Source organism: Alosa pseudoharengus, unplaced genomic scaffold, assembly GCF_046254945.1.
Source record: "Alosa pseudoharengus isolate Yale_2024_CS ecotype anadromous, Long Island Sound unplaced genomic scaffold, YU_APseudo_1.1 YU_APseudo_1.1_scf_4, whole genome shotgun sequence".
NCBI lineage: Eukaryota > Metazoa > Chordata > Actinopteri > Clupeiformes > Clupeidae > Alosa > Alosa pseudoharengus.
In genome coordinates, this window is record NW_027468774.1 from 10,660,824 (window position 1) to 10,680,827 (window position 20,004).

The 20,004-nt window shown below is 42.4% G+C and overlaps 1 protein-coding gene across 2 annotated transcripts in view; it reads right to left on the minus strand.

Moving 5' to 3' along the window:
* Window positions 1–1,137: 1,137 nt before the first annotated feature.
* Window positions 1,138–20,004, minus strand: part of LOC143101678 (alpha-tectorin-like) — a 51,159-nt gene continuing 32,292 nt past the window's right edge. For both annotated transcript variants that reach the window (XM_076264807.1, XM_076264806.1), the window contains 22 exons: window positions 15,255–15,539; window positions 14,974–15,069; window positions 14,393–14,546; window positions 13,601–13,857; window positions 13,343–13,489; window positions 12,673–13,252; window positions 12,008–12,591; window positions 11,316–11,877; window positions 10,635–11,233; window positions 9,736–10,300; window positions 9,437–9,633; window positions 9,120–9,329; window positions 8,768–8,956; window positions 8,350–8,639; window positions 7,453–7,721; window positions 5,942–6,061; window positions 5,613–5,797; window positions 5,126–5,286; window positions 3,925–4,170; window positions 3,606–3,768; window positions 2,987–3,089; window positions 1,138–2,622 (listed from right to left, as the gene is read on the minus strand). In XM_076264807.1, coding sequence (XP_076120922.1) covers window positions 2,522–2,622; window positions 2,987–3,089; window positions 3,606–3,768; window positions 3,925–4,170; window positions 5,126–5,286; window positions 5,613–5,797; window positions 5,942–6,061; window positions 7,453–7,721; window positions 8,350–8,639; window positions 8,768–8,956; window positions 9,120–9,329; window positions 9,437–9,633; window positions 9,736–10,300; window positions 10,635–11,233; window positions 11,316–11,877; window positions 12,008–12,591; window positions 12,673–13,252; window positions 13,343–13,489; window positions 13,601–13,857; window positions 14,393–14,546; window positions 14,974–15,069; window positions 15,255–15,539 — 6,063 coding nt within the window. In that variant the 3' untranslated portion in view covers window positions 1,138–2,521. The remainder of the gene's footprint in view (window positions 2,623–2,986; window positions 3,090–3,605; window positions 3,769–3,924; window positions 4,171–5,125; window positions 5,287–5,612; window positions 5,798–5,941; window positions 6,062–7,452; window positions 7,722–8,349; window positions 8,640–8,767; window positions 8,957–9,119; window positions 9,330–9,436; window positions 9,634–9,735; window positions 10,301–10,634; window positions 11,234–11,315; window positions 11,878–12,007; window positions 12,592–12,672; window positions 13,253–13,342; window positions 13,490–13,600; window positions 13,858–14,392; window positions 14,547–14,973; window positions 15,070–15,254; window positions 15,540–20,004) is intronic.

Below are 20,004 nucleotides of genomic sequence, written 5' to 3' on the forward strand. Positions count from 1 at the left end.
GGCAATCTGAATGGGATTAATGTACCAACAACAAGCAAGGAATGTGAATTTTGGCACATTTTCATGATCCACTGGGTCGTTATGGGCCACACAAAATACGGTGTTGCTAAAATTACTCCTATTGTGGCTATTAGAGACATGCGTTCATGAGTATCCAGCTACATTCAATGAGTTAAGTAAAATACATTCACACACACACAAAAAACATCACTAATGTTGTGGACATTCCTTTATTCTAAGATGCATCAATAGGCTCTCAAAACAATCCCAAACAGACATAAGGTCTTTATAGAGCAAATCCATATAGATTATTTGTCAAATAAACCAGTAAAACAGAATTAGGGGATGGAATATATAACATTCACACTCATAGCTCATATTTTTAAAATAAATCAGTGAAAAAGCAGCATTTTAATGCCTTAGCCTTAGTCATATTTTATAATTTCAAATTCTTCTCTAGGTTACCTGATAGCCCAGTTTGAGAGGTGCAAGACGCGTGACATTATTTATTTTTGCAGCCAATCACTGCTGTTGTTTTATTTTATTGATTTGATTTTAGTCATAGAAGCTAAATTCGAAGGCAGGCCACAGGTAAAAAAACAATGCAACTGATCTCAGCTGGTGTTCTGTCTATAATGGAGTGGAATGGAAATTTCTAAGTGACCCACCCCAAACTTTTGACCGTTAGTGTATATCAGTGTTTTTCATCCTTTTTTGTGCCACGGCACACTTTTGACACTTAAAATGTCCCACGGCACACTAACATCCTGTGTGAAGAAAATATAAACATACCATAGCCTAAAATTTCAAATAATACACAGATATGGCCTTATTATGGCTTCTATGCAAGACCTGCTCAATAAAACAAGCGCCCTCTGTTTAATTTGTATCTGTTTCATATCTAATTTAATTGTTGTTATGAACTGGATATGTGATGATTCTGTGAATACTGGATATGGGACCCCCGTTGTACAATGCCTGCATACCACAAATAGTGCAATCATACAATCAATGAGAGCATGTGGTTATAAATTCTTTGATGCAACAGTTGCTTTTCTGGACCAGTGAATGACATTTGGGTAATTTTCTGCGGCACACCTGATGATCTCTCACGGCACAGTGGTTGAAAAACACTGGTGTATATGAACATTTTATTACATCATATAAGTATTACACATACATGTCAGATTTGGGTAGCCTAGACTTTCCTAAAAAAACACCTGATATAGCATACAAAGTTGTCCATTATAATGACCAAGACAGATCTAAAACACCTCATATAAGCCCATAATCGTCACAGAATGTTTAAATCTTAAAATGTTGAAACTTCCACATATGAAAGTAGCAGAAAACCCCTTAGCAATTATAAATCACAATGCGTATAGTAATTTTAGATTAGTAGTAGATTAGATAACCAGACTCTTCTGTGGGTCCTTCCATATGTCTGTTCACCTATTCTCATTACTGTTGCTACTGTTCACTGAGTGTCACAACAGTCCTTTGTAAAGACACTGAATACAATTGTGCATACTTGTCCCCATAAGATCACTATTGAATTAAACATTATATTTCCCATACACACAAAGGGCCATGACTTAAATCAGTGATGTGTAAAATTCTTGTCCTTTCATTTTTGAATGTGTGTGTGTCAGACCAGTGGGGTATACTACGAAGCATGTTAGACATATCTAGGCTATGTAGACATATCGAGGCTTCACAAAGCCTTGACTCAGAGGTATACGTTAAGTGATACTACAATAGCAGTTATGTGATATATTTGTCAAACTAGGCTTTCAGCTCAGATCTGTGTGCGTTCTCGGTGTTGGGATGACGTTGGCCAATCGTGAAACGTGGAGACCGCCTCTATTTAAAAACAATTACTTCCGCATTCATGAGCGATAATAAATTAATGAATTAATGTACACTGCGGTCATTTTTTGTATCTAACCTATAACATCAAATAAATCAATTGTCATCAGTTGTTGTATGGTATGCACGTCCATAGTGGGATATTTGCACGCACAGCACTATTAAAGCGCATTCGAGATCCAAAATGTTAGTAGAGGCGGAGCTCCACCTGTAAGATATATGACAGAATCCTACACGTGAGATAACTTAGTTTTTAAGACAATTGATTGGTCAGTGGGCGGTAGATTACACGATTTGAGCTATAACTTAGCACATAACCTCCTCCCGACCAGGTTTGGTTGACAGCATACGATACCATGGTAATATAGCGACACTAAAACACATCCACTTTCGTGTCACAGCATACCCTGGCTTTGAGCGCAACATACCTTGCTAACCCACTAACCGAGATTCGTAGTATACCCCACAGGTGGTTGTGTAGCTGTTGTGTAGCTGGGCTGTGTGTTGTGTTGTGTTGTGTTGTGTTGTGTTGTGTAGCTGTTGTGTAACTGTGCTGTGTGTTGTGTTAGGTTGCGTAGCTGTTTATATTGCTGTGTTGTGTTGTGCTGTGCTGTGCTGTGCTGTGCTGTGTTGTGTTGTGTTGTGTTGTGTGTTAGATGAGCAGAGCAGAGAGGAGCAGGACCATCAGAGATGCAGTCAGACCCGAGGCCTTAGACACCCTCACAGGCTGTGGGACAAACATGTTTCTCCCCTCTAGAAAGAAAATTAAAAAAACAAATGAGATGATGGATAGAAGAATGTCAAATGTTGCTAATAGGAGGCACGTTTGCTGGTAGCCTATTCCAGTTATGGAGGCAGTCAGTAAGAGAGCAGTGTGAAGTGAAATCTTTAAGTATCAATAACAAAGACAATTTTTTTCAGGTGAACAAACTGACAAACTGCAACAACACCAGCAAAACTAGTGTCACAGTGATAGTAAAGATGCTATTTTCTCAGCTGTTAAAGTTATGGATGGCATCATGCTTTGCTGAATTACATTTGAAACATAGGGAACAATTTCAGACCACAATAATTACAGTAAATGACAAACAGTCAGTGTTGAATCATCTTTATTTACCTTCATTGCCATTGGCCAAAACCAGAGGCCCCAGTGAGATGGAAGCGCTGTCATGGAAATCAACAGATCGACGATGCCTCTGATGGTAACCTGGGTAACAGTGCTGTAAAAAGAGAGCCAAATTACGTTAATTGGTGGAGTTTTGAGCAGGACCGTTTATTTGCATCATCACTGAATGAGCTTACAGTGAATGCTAAGGGGGCAGGGAGCATGTCAAAAAACAAATGCTATTTTATACTACTGAAAATGCTCCAACTATAATTACACTTCTGTGGTAGTGTGGTGAGGGTCTCTTCTTTTAGAAGTGTATAGAGAGGTTATAACAAGACTTGTATCTGCAGGAAGAAAATTCCCTGGATTCCTGGTCCGGTATCGTTAAATCAGCAGGTGCGTTCAATCTTGCAGCACTGCACAGATCTAGCTGAATCTTACAATACAAACATGCCTTACATTTAGCCAGATCTGTGCAGCGCTGCAAGATCAAACGTGCCCACTGATTTGATGATACCGGACCAGGAAGTCAGCGATTTTTATTTTCTGGTTACTACTTGCTAGCCCGGCTCCTTAGCCACCATCACCATAACTTCCCACTGCTGTAGTTTGCATGTGTTGAACTTACGGCTGTGCAGTCGTTGTTTGCCACCAAGCACAGGTGGATGCTGCAGTGCAGGTAAACCTTGGAGGAGTTTGCATTAAAGGTGAACATCCTGAAGGAGAATCGGCCTGTTGTACTGACCCCATTCTCCACCAGCTCCACTGTATTGTCATTGGGGTTAGCACACCTAGAAAGAGAGATACACATCCAAGTGATGACAACAGCAAGCCTTATGTGTTCTAGGTTGTTAGGTTTAATAGTAGGGTAGAACAGGTGATGGGGAAAAGGGAAATTAACAGGTGATGGTCTAGTAGTAGGTGTGTTGCAGGTCTGCACTTCTTACTCATTTCTGATGAGGTCCCATCGGATGTGGTAGTTTGGCTGATTGACCGGAGTGGCCCAGCAGGAGTCGATCACCATGGCGATCTGACGGCTATCCACTCCGTCCACTTGGACAGCCACGTAGATCTGCTGATTCACCGCCACATTCACCCTCCCAGAGAACGCATGGGAGAATCCTGCATCTACATAGGGAATCATACGGACATGGTAGCTTCCTTCCCCTCCTGGTAGCTTCTTAGTGATACGGCTGAAGAAACAAACACATATAGACCCTTTCAACAATAAAAACAAAAACAATGCTTGAACGTTCTATTTGGTTCCCAATCTACTTCCTCTGCATTAAGATAACATATGGAATGTTAAAACTAGGGCTGTCAATCGATTAAAAAAATTTATCTAATTAATTACATACTCTGTGATTAATTAATCTAAATTAATCGCATATATAATTTTTGCTGTGAAAGTATTTTAAATATTTAAATTCAAATGAATCATTGAATAATCAGCATTAGTGACATTAAAGTTCAACTCTTTTATTATTATTTTCACTGTTCAAATAATGGCCATAATAATCTATGATATGACCTAATATGCTGAGGAAATAAATTCAAAAGTGCTTCGGGAAGAAGTTTTTTTTTTTTTTTCACATACAAGGCATTTCAGGCCACAGATATAACCTAGGCGACACAATTGCATTGATGTGCAACTATAAGAGTTGATGAACTCCGGTGATATGCAAATTCCTTGCTGCAGATATTGCAAAGGACTTTATTTTCAACAATTTATTTTTATCAACACCATCAGGCCGTTTTTTTAAAGTAAATGTTCCAATCAATGATCCAGGTAGCACGTTTTCTTCTCTCTCCTTCATTTTACAGTCTAAAATTTTTACTGACTAGAACGGCTCGGGGTCAAAGGTCATACAGAATCGATTAATCTGCACTAATTTTTTTAATCAGTTATTTTTTCTCAAATTAATGAATCGAAATTAATCAGTTATTTTGACAGCCCTAGTTAAAACGGAAGTCTTGTGGGGCCAACTATGATGCTGATAATGGAACTCTCTTGAAAGGGTCTATAGATGACTGAATTCAGTTCATATGAAGTCTTATGTTTGTGTTTGGTCACTGCTGTAAGGCACTGCAAACTACCATGAAGTAAAGCGTGGACATGGAGTGTCTATGATAGCGGGAAGAACAAACCTCTCCAGTGGGTTGATTTCTATATTCATGGAGAGGGTCTGTGTGAGGGGGTAGACACAGCAGAAGAGCAGGTTTATCCGTCTCTCTCTGCTGATGGGGCCGTTGGCTGAGTTGGCCTCCCCATGGATGTAGTTCTCATAGATGAAGTGGGTGCTGTTGCTCTGTTGGCCAACACACAGCACATGCAGGGGTAAATGTCCATGACAACCATGATGTTCTACCAAATATTTTCATCTATGTTCTGGGGTGAGTTCTCAGTAAAGATTTTTTATTTAGGCTGTTCTTTGGAAGACTTCCAGAGGGGTGAAGGTCTTCGCTCAAAGAACAACACCTAAAGATAATACTCCACCAAAGAAAAGCTCTGTATGTAATTGCTTACTGTACTGATTATCACCAAGACCAGTAATTATTCTTACACATAAAAAACATGTTTTGCTTTCACATTTAGGAGGAAAACTGGACCAGTGAGATGGCAAAGCTGTTGTACCCTTAGCGAGGTTCCACAAACGTGGTTGTCATTGTCGAAGAGGAACTCCACTCTGCCATCTTGGAGTGTGCCGTTGCAGCTGGGGTCGTTGAGGCGGAGGGTGTCAGACGAGAAGCCTGCCTCAAACAGCTGGCAGCGAGACAAAGACATGGTGCCTGTGCTGCTGGAACAGAACTCAACAGAGTCTGAGAGAGAGATGGAGATAGTGGGAGGAAGAGATTAAAAGGCGAGAGAGGGAATAGAGGAAAAATGAATAGGAGGAAGGAGGAATATAATGTTCTGTTCAACATGCAGTGTCCATAACAGCAGTAGATCATACAAAATCTTACCATAGCACTCAGGTTGAGGTCTCGGGTGATCCTCATTGCAGAAGCAGCCATAGACTCCATCTTTTTGGCCACACCACTCCTCCTCAGTGCAGTCCAGCTCTTCACAAGGGTCAACTGCAGCTGTTGAAAAACACATGATGACTCCATATGTAGACTATGTGTAGAATTATTACACGAAGACATAGGCAGAAACAGGTGGGTTTGGATCACAATTTCTATCATAAGGTCTATTAATGGCCCTTTCCATTTTCCACCATCTGCTTTCTAAACTGTAATAAGATGTTTCTGTCTCCCCCCTGTGATATATATGGATGAAGCACATAAACACTGATGACAGGAAAGTAAGTTGCCATAAGCTGGTATTGCATCTCGGAAGGCAGACAGGTTAAGTTCATGCTAATATTTCTTGTAGGCAAACAATAAAGATTTTTTCATCCATTCTGCGGTTGGATGCGTGTGTGGACTAATAGACTATCCACCGGAGCTGCATTTAATAGTAGTCTATACTCTTGCCCGCCAACTATTGGCTAAGAAAAATACTGGCCCACGGCCAAAGTTACTTACCGACTCCTAAACATTGTTTACACTCCTACACTGTTACACGTTTTCGACTAAACTAGTTAACTGAACTGAACATAGTTAATTGAGATGGACTAGGCTATTTCTGTTTGTCATGCACTTTATTGAAACGTGCTGTAGGCCTAGGCTACATTTACATGCACTTGCATATTTCTCAATATTAAAACTTCCTTATTTTCAACTGAACTCACAGATAATGAACATACAGAGTATTTATGGTTTGTTATGCCCTTTATCATGTGTCCTACATGTTGTGCATGCACTGTAGCATTTATTCCAGTTTATTCAGCTATATTTCTGAAGAAGACATTGTGTTGCCTCAGGCCCGCTGCACATCTTTTGAAATTTGATTTGAAATAATCAAATATGTCTATTTCATAAAGTAACTTTCTTTGCATTTATTTGATTCCCAATCAAGATACACTGCTAATAATTTCTTTACATTGAATATGGTTCTGAAATGCTAAATAATAGAATTTTAATCATGCGATAATATATGCGATTAATCACGATTAACTATAGAAATTCAGCGATTAATCGCAATTAAGAAAAAATTAATCGCTTGACAGCCCTAATATATATATATATATATATATATATTTGTATGTAATGTATTTATAACTGGGGAAGCGAAAAATGTTTTTACTACTCAGTTAGTACACTGAAGTATTCACACCCTCTTGGATATTTACCCTTATTTTTCACATTCGCTTATTTGGCATTATATCTTTTTTAACTAACTAGAAAAAGCCCAAATTAAATTGATAAAAATGTTAATTTATAGACGCAGTAAAATGGGAAATATCCAGGGGGTATATACTTTTTAAAGGCACTGTAGATCAGAATATTCACTGTGTGTAACATAATACTTCATTTTAGATGAGGCTGTGTCAGTGAGGCAGGCAGTGATAATATGAACTTGATGTACTCACAGCAATGCAGTGCAGAATGCCATTCTGGTGTTTGGAGCCCCAGCACATTGCAAGCTGTCTCATAGGCCTCCACTGCTGAGCACAGCATGCCATTGGCTGGTGTGTAGGCACAGAGATCGTACACACAGGAAGTGAAGTACGCCTGTGGGTCAACATGCAGGTGGCACTGCTGGAACGGGCCACTGCTGTTGGTGATGATGCTGCACAGATCTGTGTATTCTGCTTCAAATACACACGTGCCATCACCAATTCGGTCACTTGCTCCACATCTAGGGAAGACGATGAGAAAGAAATAAGTATCAGACGTGTTGCGTGTGTGAATTTTAAAGGCGTACCGATTGTGTGGTGTGAATTTTAATGAGAGTATAGTTTCATGTCAAATCAGCCTAGTAAATCGCCATGTTTCCTTTTCCATTAGTCTTATTGCACATTCTAACTTGAGAAGAGACAAGTTCTAAATAGGAAAATTAGCGGAAATCTTATGTCACTTTTAAATGTGATGCTAGCAGGCAAGATGCTAATGGTCTAGTCCGATTTAATGATCTATGCTAGGCTGGAGCTAAAAGTGGTATCGCAAGACTCAGAGAATGGCTGGAGGAACTTGAGAAAGGCAAAAATTGATTGTTTAACATAAGGGGAGGTGGAAAATGAGTGTAATTCCCCAAATGGTGGAATATCCCTGTAAAGGTGTACAGATTTTTACCAGGATTTTTCACCTTTCTACATAGTTTTTACATAACTGGAAATCTGATCAATAGCCCAGTGTGCCAAACGATGGACATAATCTATACATTTCTGAACATGCAGGTTATAGTCATCGTCAGCCATTTAATCCTATAGTTTGGAAATGTCACCTAATGAGTACATTTTGTGTCTTTTCCAATAATTCCAACTCACCCAGGACTGCTTGCATCTGATTTCCAACTTTGACCGAATTCATTGTCAGTCTGGGCTAGAGTGCCATTGAGCAGAACTTTGTCATCTGCTGGGTTGCCATTGTGATTGCCACACATTCCACACACAGATTGGTGATAATCCGGACTCAGTCTGACAAGAAGTCTACTACGACCATCAAACTGGACCAACAGCTCTCCTGAGGCATTCACAACCACAAATCCAGACTCTCGAGTCAACTGTGCCAGGGAGCCAACGTGAATGCTGTTTGCATTGTTATTTTGACCATCAATCTGTAAAAAACAGAAGACAGCTACAGGAGGTGGGACAGACATGTTTGCATACTGAACTACAAGACACATGTCCTCACTGACTTGACCCTTTTGTGCCCAAACAGAGAAGTTCCACAGTTTGGAGGTACCTTGACTCTCCTGTTCTGTCCAATGCTGATGTGGCTTTGAACTCCTCCCTGAGAGAGCCACACATCCACAGTGGACACAAAAGACACAATTAAGTTGCCACGGTGACTGTTAGCGGCTACTACGCGGAAGGTCAAGGCATCATCACTCATGTTGCCACAGGTGTGGGTGATCTCATAAGCACAGGTGCCCTGGAAATAGATATTTGAAATATGTTTAAAACTTGTGTTGAGGTGGTGGAATCATCTCTTTCAGAATTAAGACCTTGAATCTAGAAACATCTAGAGACATTTCTCTCAGATTTAGGATCTCATTTTCGGTTTCATTTTTTGTATTCCATTCTGTCTGTTCTACCTGAAAGTGAGCCACAGCCCCATCAAAGGTGAAGTAGTGGGGGTCTCCCCAGACCGTGCAGGTTGACAAGCGGCCATAGCAACCCCGGCGGCCATCTTTGACAGAGCATTCCTGACTTGGAGGGCAAGAGGACTGGATACAGCGAAGGTCATTGGGGGAAAAACACTCACAGCGCTGTGAACAGTCTTGTGTCCAGAACTGTTCTCCAATCTAACAAACACAAATAACACTGAGATTTAATTTACTTGCTAATGGTTATGAGGTAATAAAATCACTGTGTGAGAGACACATCATCCTCTTGGTCAGGTTCTGCTTACATCAAAGTAGAAGCCGTCATAAAGACAACCACACTGCTCCACAGGCACACAGCGCCCCCCGCTCCTCACAAATCCATCATCACAGAAACAGCCCTCAGCACACGTCCTGTCACAGCTGGCATCAATGCTGCTGGCACAGGTGTGCCCACACTCTGTGCCACACAGATCGTAGTGGCTGTTTTCTGGACACTCCATTTCTGTTGACACGGGTATGGTTTCATTACTTTTCAGACATTTGGATCAACCAAAAGAATCCAACCACAAAAGCAATCAGTGTAAGTAAAGTCCTGGACACTTACGACAGGTGGAATTTTCTCTCCAGGGGTAGATGATGACATTTTCCTCTTGGCATGCGCTGACATATGCTTCCATTGCACGGCAGAGGACTTCGCTTCTGTCCCCAGACAAGCAGACGTCAAACACACAGTCGTTGAAGAATTGTTGGGGGTTCACATGGGAATGGCAGAAGCTCAGTGGTCCATTGCTAGCTCTGAGTAGCTCACATATGGCACGGGCTCTCCAGTCGTCTCGACACACTGGGCAGGAGTTTCCACATCCTCCAGTACAGGGAATGCCGTCATCAACCTTCCAGTAGTCTCCAAACTCAGAGACAGAGAGGGCAACAGGGCCTGAACTGCCGTTATGGACCGTAAAGTCATCACCCTGGAAACCGTTGAAGTTGCCACACAAGCCGCATGTAGCTCCACTGTAGTTGGATGGTACAGTGATGTCCAACACCCACCGGCCGTCATAACTGACAGTTAGACCGAAGTCTGTTTTCACAAATGTGTGAAGCCCGTTGGCATACACTGACACTCTTCCCTGATCAAGAACGATCGGCAAGTTTCTTGTCTCCCCATTCACCTAAAGTCAGAGTTATCTTTTGTGAGACAGGATTTTATGTAACTTGTTTTCATAAACTTGAGACAGGATTTTATGTAACTTGTTTTCATAAACTTTCTTTAAAATTTCACTTGAAAAGGGTTATATACCAAACAGATGCAGGTGGTAAATTACAAAGCAAGCAGAGAATCTATTGTTCCAGTGGGCTTATTTATATATTTAAATTAACAAACTGGTTCAACAAACTTCAAGCACATTACGTAAACGTTTCAGAAACTGGTTCTACCATGATGGACAAAGAACACTGTCCAGTACCTAAAAATGATCTAAAAAATAATCTGAATTTGACCCTTACCTGCACAGTCCCCTGGTTGTATTTTGAGATGTACACGAGATGTCCAGACACATTGACATAAACAGCCACAGTGATGGAGACCTGCAGACCATTCCATGCCTCATTCCTGGCCTCCACCTGAAAGTGAGGTAGGCCTTGTGTTTCATTGCACACTGATGCCAGGACGTAACGACAAGTGCCCTGGAAGTCAAAGGTGCGTCTGTCAAAGGAGGTGTAGTGTGGGTCTCCAGAGGCCGAGCAGGTGGCCTCAGGTTTGGGATGGCAGCCATACTGTCCATCCACAACTCGACAAGACTCCTGAGCACTACAAGAAGAGGCGGTGCAATGCGACTGTCCAGTAATGCCATTACACTGGCACAGGAACTGGCACTCCTCGCCGTACCAGTAGCGCTCTCCACTCTGTCTGTAACGCCCGCCGTGGTGGCAGCCACAACCCGTGGGGGGCACACAGCGATCCCCACTCAGGAGGAACCCGTCATTACACTGGCACCCCTCCTGGCACTGCTGGGTACACAGGAAGGGGAAAGACAGGCTTGGGCAGGAAGCTGGGCAGGACGTACCACACAGCTCATAATGGCTGTTAGTTGGGCAAGTTGCCTCTATAAAAAGGAATGACAGGTCAGTTCCATTTCAAACAGTTTCTTTTCCCATATATTTATTATAATATGTCATCACACTTACCACAGTTAGTGATGTTCCTCCATTCCCCAACTGTGATGCCACTCTGTTGGCAAAGCAGGGAGTAGCCACGCAGTGCCTCACACAGTCCCTCTCGAGCACCTTGGGTCCTCACTAGAGTCTGGACACAGTCTTCAATTCGGCTCCAGGGGTCCAGGCTTGCTTGGCATTGGCCAAAAGGCCCATGTCCCCATCCCATAATGCCACAGAGCTCCCTGAACTGGCTGGTGTTCTGGTAGTGTCCAGGTTCCCATACCTGAGGTTCTACACAGTGTGCTGACAGGGAGCCATCTCTCCAGCTGTCCCCAAACTGCTGAGAGTCGTTGAGGGGAATTCCAGTGGGGGAGAGGAAGTCATCACGAAGGTCTCCGTTCAGATTTCCGCACAGGCCTCCTAGAGTGCCGTTGTAGTTGCCTGGACCGGTGATGCGGATGACGTGTGGCCAGTCAGCTCTCACCAGCACTCCGAAGCTGGTCTCTATGACAACACCATTTACACTGCTGTGGTAGATGCTAATATGACCGGGGCTGACGCTGAGCGGAATGCCCACTGTTTGCCCATCCACCTAATGGGAGAACATTAGGTTTATACTTACAGATGTGTATCATGGTATTGGAACTTTAATCAGTAGTTCTATCAGACACACTATTTGGATATCTCTATTTCTTTTAAGTGTGTAAAAATAGAACTCATACCTTAGTTGTGGCCCCCTCTCCCATCTCCACCGAGACTTGTGTTCCTTCTGCTTCAAACTTCAGATGTCTGACAAAATCTCTTGGGCCTGTGGGAACTTTCTCAACAGTGACTTGAAAGTGAGGTAATTGAGATTGTCCCCTGACCCTAGCCAGCGTCAGACTACAGGCACCTGGGTAGTGGAAGGTCTGTCCATCAAAAGTGCGGTAGGACCCAAAGCTCTCCACCCAGCAGGTGGAGTAGCTGACAGGTCTGCAGCCCCGCACGCCACCATGGACCCCACACACCTCAAGCTCACTGCAGCTGTGTGCCTGGCAGATCATTGACCCTTGAGTACAGTGGCAACGTCTCCCACAGTCCTGGTCTAGCACCACTGTCTCTCCAGCTGTGTAGTACCGCCCCTCAAAGGTGCAGCCACAGTCATTCTGCCGAACGCACTCCCCACCGCTTCGGACATAGCCAGCATTGCAGATGCAGCTCTCCTGGTTGGGCAGAGGGCAATTCTGGGGGGCGTTGGGGTTGCTGCAGGTTGCAGGGCATCCAGTTCCTTGTGATTCAAAGTGACTGTTGGCTGGACAGGGGATTTCTGTGGAAACAAAAATTAGTAAATTGAACGCTTGCCAAAACTGTTCACTAGATACAGTATATTTACAGAGTCAGTACCCACCACAGAATCCCTGGCTTCTCCACTGGCCCAACTGGATGCCTTCTTGTTGGCACTGGGCAGCGTACACATTGAGTGCTTGGCAGAGAATGGGCTGGTAGCCATCACCCACACACAGATCATACACACAGTTTTCTACGAAGATCTGTGGAGACAGCCTTGAGTGACAGGAGGCAAACGGACCGACACTGTTGCTTAAGATACCACAGTGGGCCGTGTTTCCATAAAGAGTCCTTTGGCTTTGGGTACAGGCAGCACAAGCAAGTCCTGCACATCGCACGTCCTGGCAGCCAGGGTCAGTGTCCCCTTCTGCCTTCCAGCTGTTAGCAAACTCCACGTCTGAGCTCACAAGCTGCCCACCGCGGGTTCGGAAGTCATCTTGAGGGTGGTGGTTGAAGTTGCCACACAGGCCACAGGTGGCGTTCTGGTACTCATAGGGTACTGAGATTCTGACATAGTGATTGGCATCGTAGGTGACCAGCAGGCCAAAGTCTGTACTGACAGCCACAGAGAAACCTGATTGGTAGACTCGGATGGACCCATGTCGGAGGGTAAATGGGGTGGTCACAAAGCTACCATTCACCTGAAGGAAGGAGATTGCTACCATTAACACTGGGCCAATTGGAGAATAACAGTTTGAACTTGTGAAATTGTGAATTCTTGTTGTGCTTACCATTGCTTGGTAACGATGGTCTTTGACAAGTTCAATTTCCTCATCATAAACCCACACTCTTACAAGACGGGTCCAAGACACATGTGTGCTGCCCCGATGTTCATTCTTCCCTTCAATCCGGTAGTACGGCAGTCCATTGCCACAAGCCTAGCAGACATTTCAGTGAAAATATTTAGCGTGAAGCTCCCAAGCAAATAAAAACATATTAATAAAGAAACTTAATAAACCCATATGGTTAAAGGCACTAAAGTATAATACCTCTGAGAGGACATATGTGCAGGTTCCCTGGAAGTGAAAGACTTTCCCGTCAAAGGTGTAGTAGTGGGGGTCTCCAGAGATGGTGCAGGTGCGGCGCTGAATATTCTGGCAGGAGTACTGGAAGGGTGCTGGACGACACGCCTGGGAGTAGCTGCAGGGCTGCTGCTGGCACTGGAGGAGGCCTCCACTGACACAGGTGCATCTCTGCTGACAGGTGGCATCTCTCCAGAAAGAGTCCCCTACCTGCACAGGTAAACCTAAGAGACGTCTCTGCATTAGTTTTAGTAAACCTAGTAAAGGTCACATTTTGCTTTCTGTGTTGGTCAAAATACCAAAAGGAAGATCCACACCACAATAGCATCACAATATCGTTTTCAACTCTGTCTGGAAAAACCCTTAAAGTGTCCTGTTTGTGTGCGTGTTGTTTGTTGCGGGTACAATATTGCACAATGGCTTTGCATTGATATTTTAGTAACAGGTCCTGAACTTGTGTGACAGAAGCAAAATTTCGCACTTTGGTTTTTCAGTTGTAAGTGGAAACTTGGTCCAGGTAGGTAAAATTGAGGTGGTTTTAATGAAAAAGCTTCCCTTCTTCATGTCATGAATTGAACAGTTCTGAATGGCTTATTCTCGTCTGACACGTTTCCAGACCTTGGCAGCCCATAAACAAATAACTGGTTTGTTTATTTTTACATAGGAATGCATGACTGTTGTTTAGGTGAAGCTGTTATGTTGGAATATAAGTCCATAGTGAAAATAATGCTAGTTTGCAATGAAAATTGTTTAAATCACCATTGTATTGGCAGCCTTGTGGTCCATCATCAATCAGGAAGGCCCAGCGGCCTGGCCTGTTGACATTGCTAGTGTGCCTTAGATTGGTGATGTTGCTCATGAAGGACCCAGGGATTGAGAAATGATGCATTGAGTTGGTGGTGTCATAGCCAGCCTGTTCATCAAGAAGGAAAGATTTAACAGTTACTCATGATTCCCACGGGTCCTTTATATCCTTGACCAGTGTGTGTGCTGAAAGTTTATTTAGAAGACAGTTTATACAGACACTACCTGGAGTAACTTTTCCACTTATTTTCCGGGCGACGCCATTTTGAAGTCAACCGAGGAAAGCAAATCTTGTGTTGTTGACGGAAGGAGAACTGTGCGTGTGATCATTCAAAAAGGGGGCTGTGTCATTCATAGACTTATCAAGTCTTAAATTCAAAATGTTGTCGCCCGAAAAACAAGCGGAAAAGTTACTCCAGGTAGTGTCTGTATAAACTGTCTTCTAAATAAACTTTCAGCACACATACAGTACAATGTTGCCAATGCCTTGTTTTTTTATTTATTTTGTGAGATTTTTGCATGTGTGGTCTGCTCACCTGAACTAGATGGCGCGTTGAAGCAATGGCACCATAATTCATCAGAGTGAACGAACGGTTACTTCCTGAGATAAGGACCACTTGGAATGAGGTTTCCTAGGATAATGACACAACAGTAAGATAGTGAAGTAGTGAATATCAAGTAATTTCATTTTGGAATTTATTTCAAATCCAGTTCTTTTACAAGTAGGCCTAATGTCTTATTTATTCCAGATGATGAACTGATGACATTTGAGGACCACAATGTATGTAGGCTAAAAAAGTGCAGGAAAAATACTAACTGTTCCTGACTTCTCGTAATATTCCACTTTGTCCCATGTTGCAACAAAGACCCAGGAAGCTGAGAAGTTCAACCCAGGGAAGTACTGGTTAATGTCTGTAGTGGCTTGCTGAAGAACACTGCCACTGGTATACTGCTGGTAGGATATGTTGCCTTTGCGGGTGTTGTCAATGTCTGTCCAGAATGGGGCAATGATGTTGTTGTAGTGTTGTGAATAAGCAGGAAATTGGTGTGGAGACCAACTATACCCTCCATAATCAAAAGTGAGAAATCCGTTGTTGCTAACCTGAAGTAAAAAATAAGTATTTGTATAAGTATATTTGTATAATATTTGTATAGCACATTACATTCCAAAGTGCTTCACAGTTAAAAAGACAGAGATTAAAAAATGATTCAATCATAACAAAAGCAAAACAAAAGAGACAGACATAAACATACAGACAAAATACAAGTGGCATCAAATCCATTAGTTACACAGACTCAATGGCTGTTAAAAGCAAGTCTGAAAAGATGGGGTTTTAGCAGAGATTTAACAACAGTCACAGATGATACTGATTTAAGGTCCTGTGGTAAACTGTTCCAGAGCCGCAGTGCATAAGACGGTCACTTTCTTGAATTTCCCCTTGGGGATCAATAAAGTATCTATCTATCTATCTACCTTTCTGTGTGCGGGAATGGGGTGTGTCCAGGCGTGTGTGGGATGCGGAACTTAGTGATTGTGATGGAGTGTAAAAAAAGCATTTTTGTTACATAACCTGGAGCCTCCCCATTTAATGATTTAAAACCAGTCAATGCCACTTTATACTGGATTCTAAATTTAACAGGCAGCCAGTGCAAGGCGGCCAGTACTGGAGTGATGTGTTCTTGTTTCCTTGTCCCAGTAAGCAGTCTAGCGGCTCCATTTTGTACTAATTGTAGGGCTGTAACGATGCACCAACCTCACGATTCGGTTTGTATTTAATAACATTTCAATAGCCTACCTTAGAACACCAGAGGATTACAAATATAATATAACATATCTATATTATTTTATATCCTGATATAAAAAGAGAGAATAATAAATTCTGATATTTATGACAGCACACTTTATGCAGATTAGCCTATACGAGAATTTACCATGACGTCACAATACCAATATACATTCTTCTGGGTGGCAAAAGCTGAAGCATTCTCCATTGGCACTACTAGTAAACAAACCCTTCCATGTCATTTGACCAGGGCAGAGCGATCAAGAAAACAGAGTAAATGGCTTGAATTAATTGATTTTCGTCTTGCGTGGTGCTACGGGACTTCTCATTCATATTCATACGGTTATGGGAAGTCTCATTAATATGCAATGAGTCATACGTGTCTCTAGCCATGCTGCGTCCACTCTACCCCGTAGTTTGAACGAAGTGAAGTGTCAGTCGAAATCAAAGGCGAATGATGAAAATGCTACGTGAGGTAAATTGCTTGGGGAACCCGCCGTCGGCCGTAGCCTAGGCCTAATACATTTCAACAGGTAGGCTAAGTTAATTCAAAAACAGACGTGGTGGATATTCAGACATAGTTATAACATGAGAGACTGGCCGGTTGCACAAAACACCTTGTTCAGGTTCCCTTAAAATCTGATTTAAGGCCCCCTTAAAATAAAATCGGCTGCACAAACACATTTAAGTATTCTACTTCGGTTTCCTTATAATTTTCCCTCAAGTATTTAAGGTTTTCTCATTTTCTTATATTATAAGAATTTCCGTTGCCCAAACGACCTTAGCAGCCTAAATAACCACACGAGGTTCGGTTCGCCAGGCAAAACATTTTTTTTTTCCTGATGACAGTCAGGATAATATCTAACTAGCTAGTATTGTTCAATTCATGTCTATATATGGCTTTACTGATGAATGGATAAATGTCACCGAAAATTATTAAGGTAAGATAAGATCATAAGCTTGGGTTGCAGACTACGGCATAACTTTAGCAAGCTAGTTACAACTATGTCCGTTGAACGTAGCCTACCAGTTGAGTTATTCATTGCTAACATTAGCTATTGATAGGCCTACAGTAGGTGCATTAATAACTATAGCTAACATCGTAAAATTAATTAGTTAGTTATAGGCCTACTCAGATTTGTAATGCGTCATTCACTATCTGATTTTATCAACAATATGTGCACACAGCTTGCTATTATTTTGGACAGTCCCGTATTGACCAACATCTGCATTCTCAGAAAAGCAAGCACAAATTAGCAAACAAACAATCCGTGGTTGATACTAAAGGGACAAAACTTAAGGTGCTTTGTGTAAACGGCCCTAAGGAGATAGCAATAACGTTAAATTAAATGCATAGTTATATATAGTTGTATGTATACTGCTGAGACCTTGAATTTCCCCTATGGATCAATAAAGTATCTATCTATCTATCTATCTCTCTAGTAGCCTAGGCTAGCTTACTATAGCCTATGTGTAAATGAACCTCAGCCTGCCATTGAGTGGTTATTTTAGTGACTGTTGCTGTTTGACTTACAATCTGTTAGATGGTGTATTTCCCTGCTATCTAAATAAAAAGTCTATGATCGGGTTTTTGTTGCTCGGATCGGATACAGATGTAAGAAGTGGCTACTCCGCCACCAGGCAGTCTTGCCATCTCCTCTGCAGCATTACTTTTGACGACGTCCACTAGCTTTAAACTTCACCCACAGGTTCCGCTGGATATTTTTTTTTTTTCTGAAGGACATCGATAAAAACCCCACACTTTTTGCTGTAGGCTATATCTGGCGGCACAACCCCAAACACAACATGTTTTCGTTATTGTTTCAACTTTGATCAACAACAATGTTTTAACTATGTAAGGTCAGTGGAAGCCGCTTGCGTTCTGCCACCCGGAAGGATCTTGGAGCCTATTGTTTACAAACATTCTGAAATGCCGTATAGCCTAAGCCTACTATTTCTATTACAACACCATTCAGCTGTCTGGTTGAAGCCTGGAAATATTGTAAACAAAGTACCATAATTAGACTGTTTTCCCATGTGTGTTTAAGTTTTAAGGTAATGCTTGTTCTCCTTGGGACAGGCCCTTTTGGGAAACATTGGTATTGAAATGATCTGTTAACTTGTTAACGTGTGTCCATTGAGCGAAAGAGGGAGAGTGAGAGAGAGCGGGGCAAGGAGAGGGGGTTTACTTCTATACTGTTAGGTAAAGTTGAACACATAGTCTACAACGAAAGCAACGAGAGGTATGAAATTATGATTTATTTATTTATTTTTGGACAACGTAGGCTACCGGTAAGTAAAGCGGGAGATGTGTGTTGCTTATGCGGCCGCGTAAGCTGCAAAGCACTGTGTGAAACACTGGAAAGGGTGTGTTGTGGTTCTGCCTTTTCACACCGCGACAGTTTCGTGGATATGAGTGTTGCGATTTCGGTTTCGAATCGCATATCGTTACAGCCCTAACTAACTGTAATCTATGTGGTGAATTTCTGAAGACGAATGTATGGCCAGGCAGGCACCAAGGGATGATGTCATGCATGAGCCGAGACGGGAAACAGGCCTGCTGTATGTAATCTAATAGACTCGTCTGGTACTAAATAAATGGTGCACATTATTTTTATGGACAATACGGTAAACTTATCCACCAACATGAATAATTGGGTAAACGCTGATTGGCTAAAGAGGTGTCCAGGCGCGCCTGCAGGTGTACGTCCGTACGCACTGTGCGTACCATCAGGCTCAACAGCGAGAGAAAATGTCCCTTGTGTGTGTGTGTATTCACACCAAATTGGCCTACCATACCTTCCCAACTATGCACAGTATCCCATTAGCTGCATGCCATCAGGCTATTTACCATTTTCTATTATGTAAAGTTAGTGAACACGTTATCAAAATTAACATGCACACATTTTGTTTGAGCAGGAGAGAGAATACGCACGCAGGCACGCAATAGACTACTTGTTTTCTTTTACTCGGCTATCTATATATGGTTATCAGCACACAATGTTGAGCTAATTCACTAACTCAATACTCATCATGGATATCACAAGTTTTAAACAACGAAAACAGAAAGGATGGAGGCAGCAAAGCTAGGAGTTATTCCAGATGGACAAGAACAAGGTAGGCAATCGGTGTGCTTGTCAGAACGTTAGACTGCACTAAAGCCAGACGTCACGTTACGCTAGAACAAAACTAAAGGTAACTTTAGCCTGTATAGGGCTGTATCAAGTTGTCCAAATGAATAGGTCATTGTAGACGTTGTCGTTGTATTATTGCATGTGGATGTTGTTATGCTATGTAGGTTACTTTTTTGCTGACTGACCAATGCACGGACCAATATTGTTCACGAGTGATTTTTTTTTTTTGCGTGGGGGGGGGGGGGGTGATGGGTGTGCGTACCATAGCATTAATTCCTGCAGGCGCCCCTGGAGGTGTCTGCCATTTGCATATGGGGCAGACACCTGGTCAAGGATTGGCCAATATTACTGAGAAGGTGGTGTTCTAACACCAGCTTTAGCGGGTATAAAAGTTGGCTCCCAAGGAAGCGGACTTCAGAATTTGCGCTTCTTCTCACCAGAGGCCTGGTTCCTAGATTCCGCTGCAGAGGACATCCATCCATTCACATCTCCTGCCTGGCTGTACTTAGTCTCTGCGTGTTCGGAGCTGTATGCTGGAGGATTTGTGAATAAAGGCCTTTAGCGGCTACTTCTCATCTCATTGTTTCAGAGTGTTTTAATTGGAGGTTCTGGTAGAGGCTTTTTTCCACCACAATCTTGCAAGAGATTA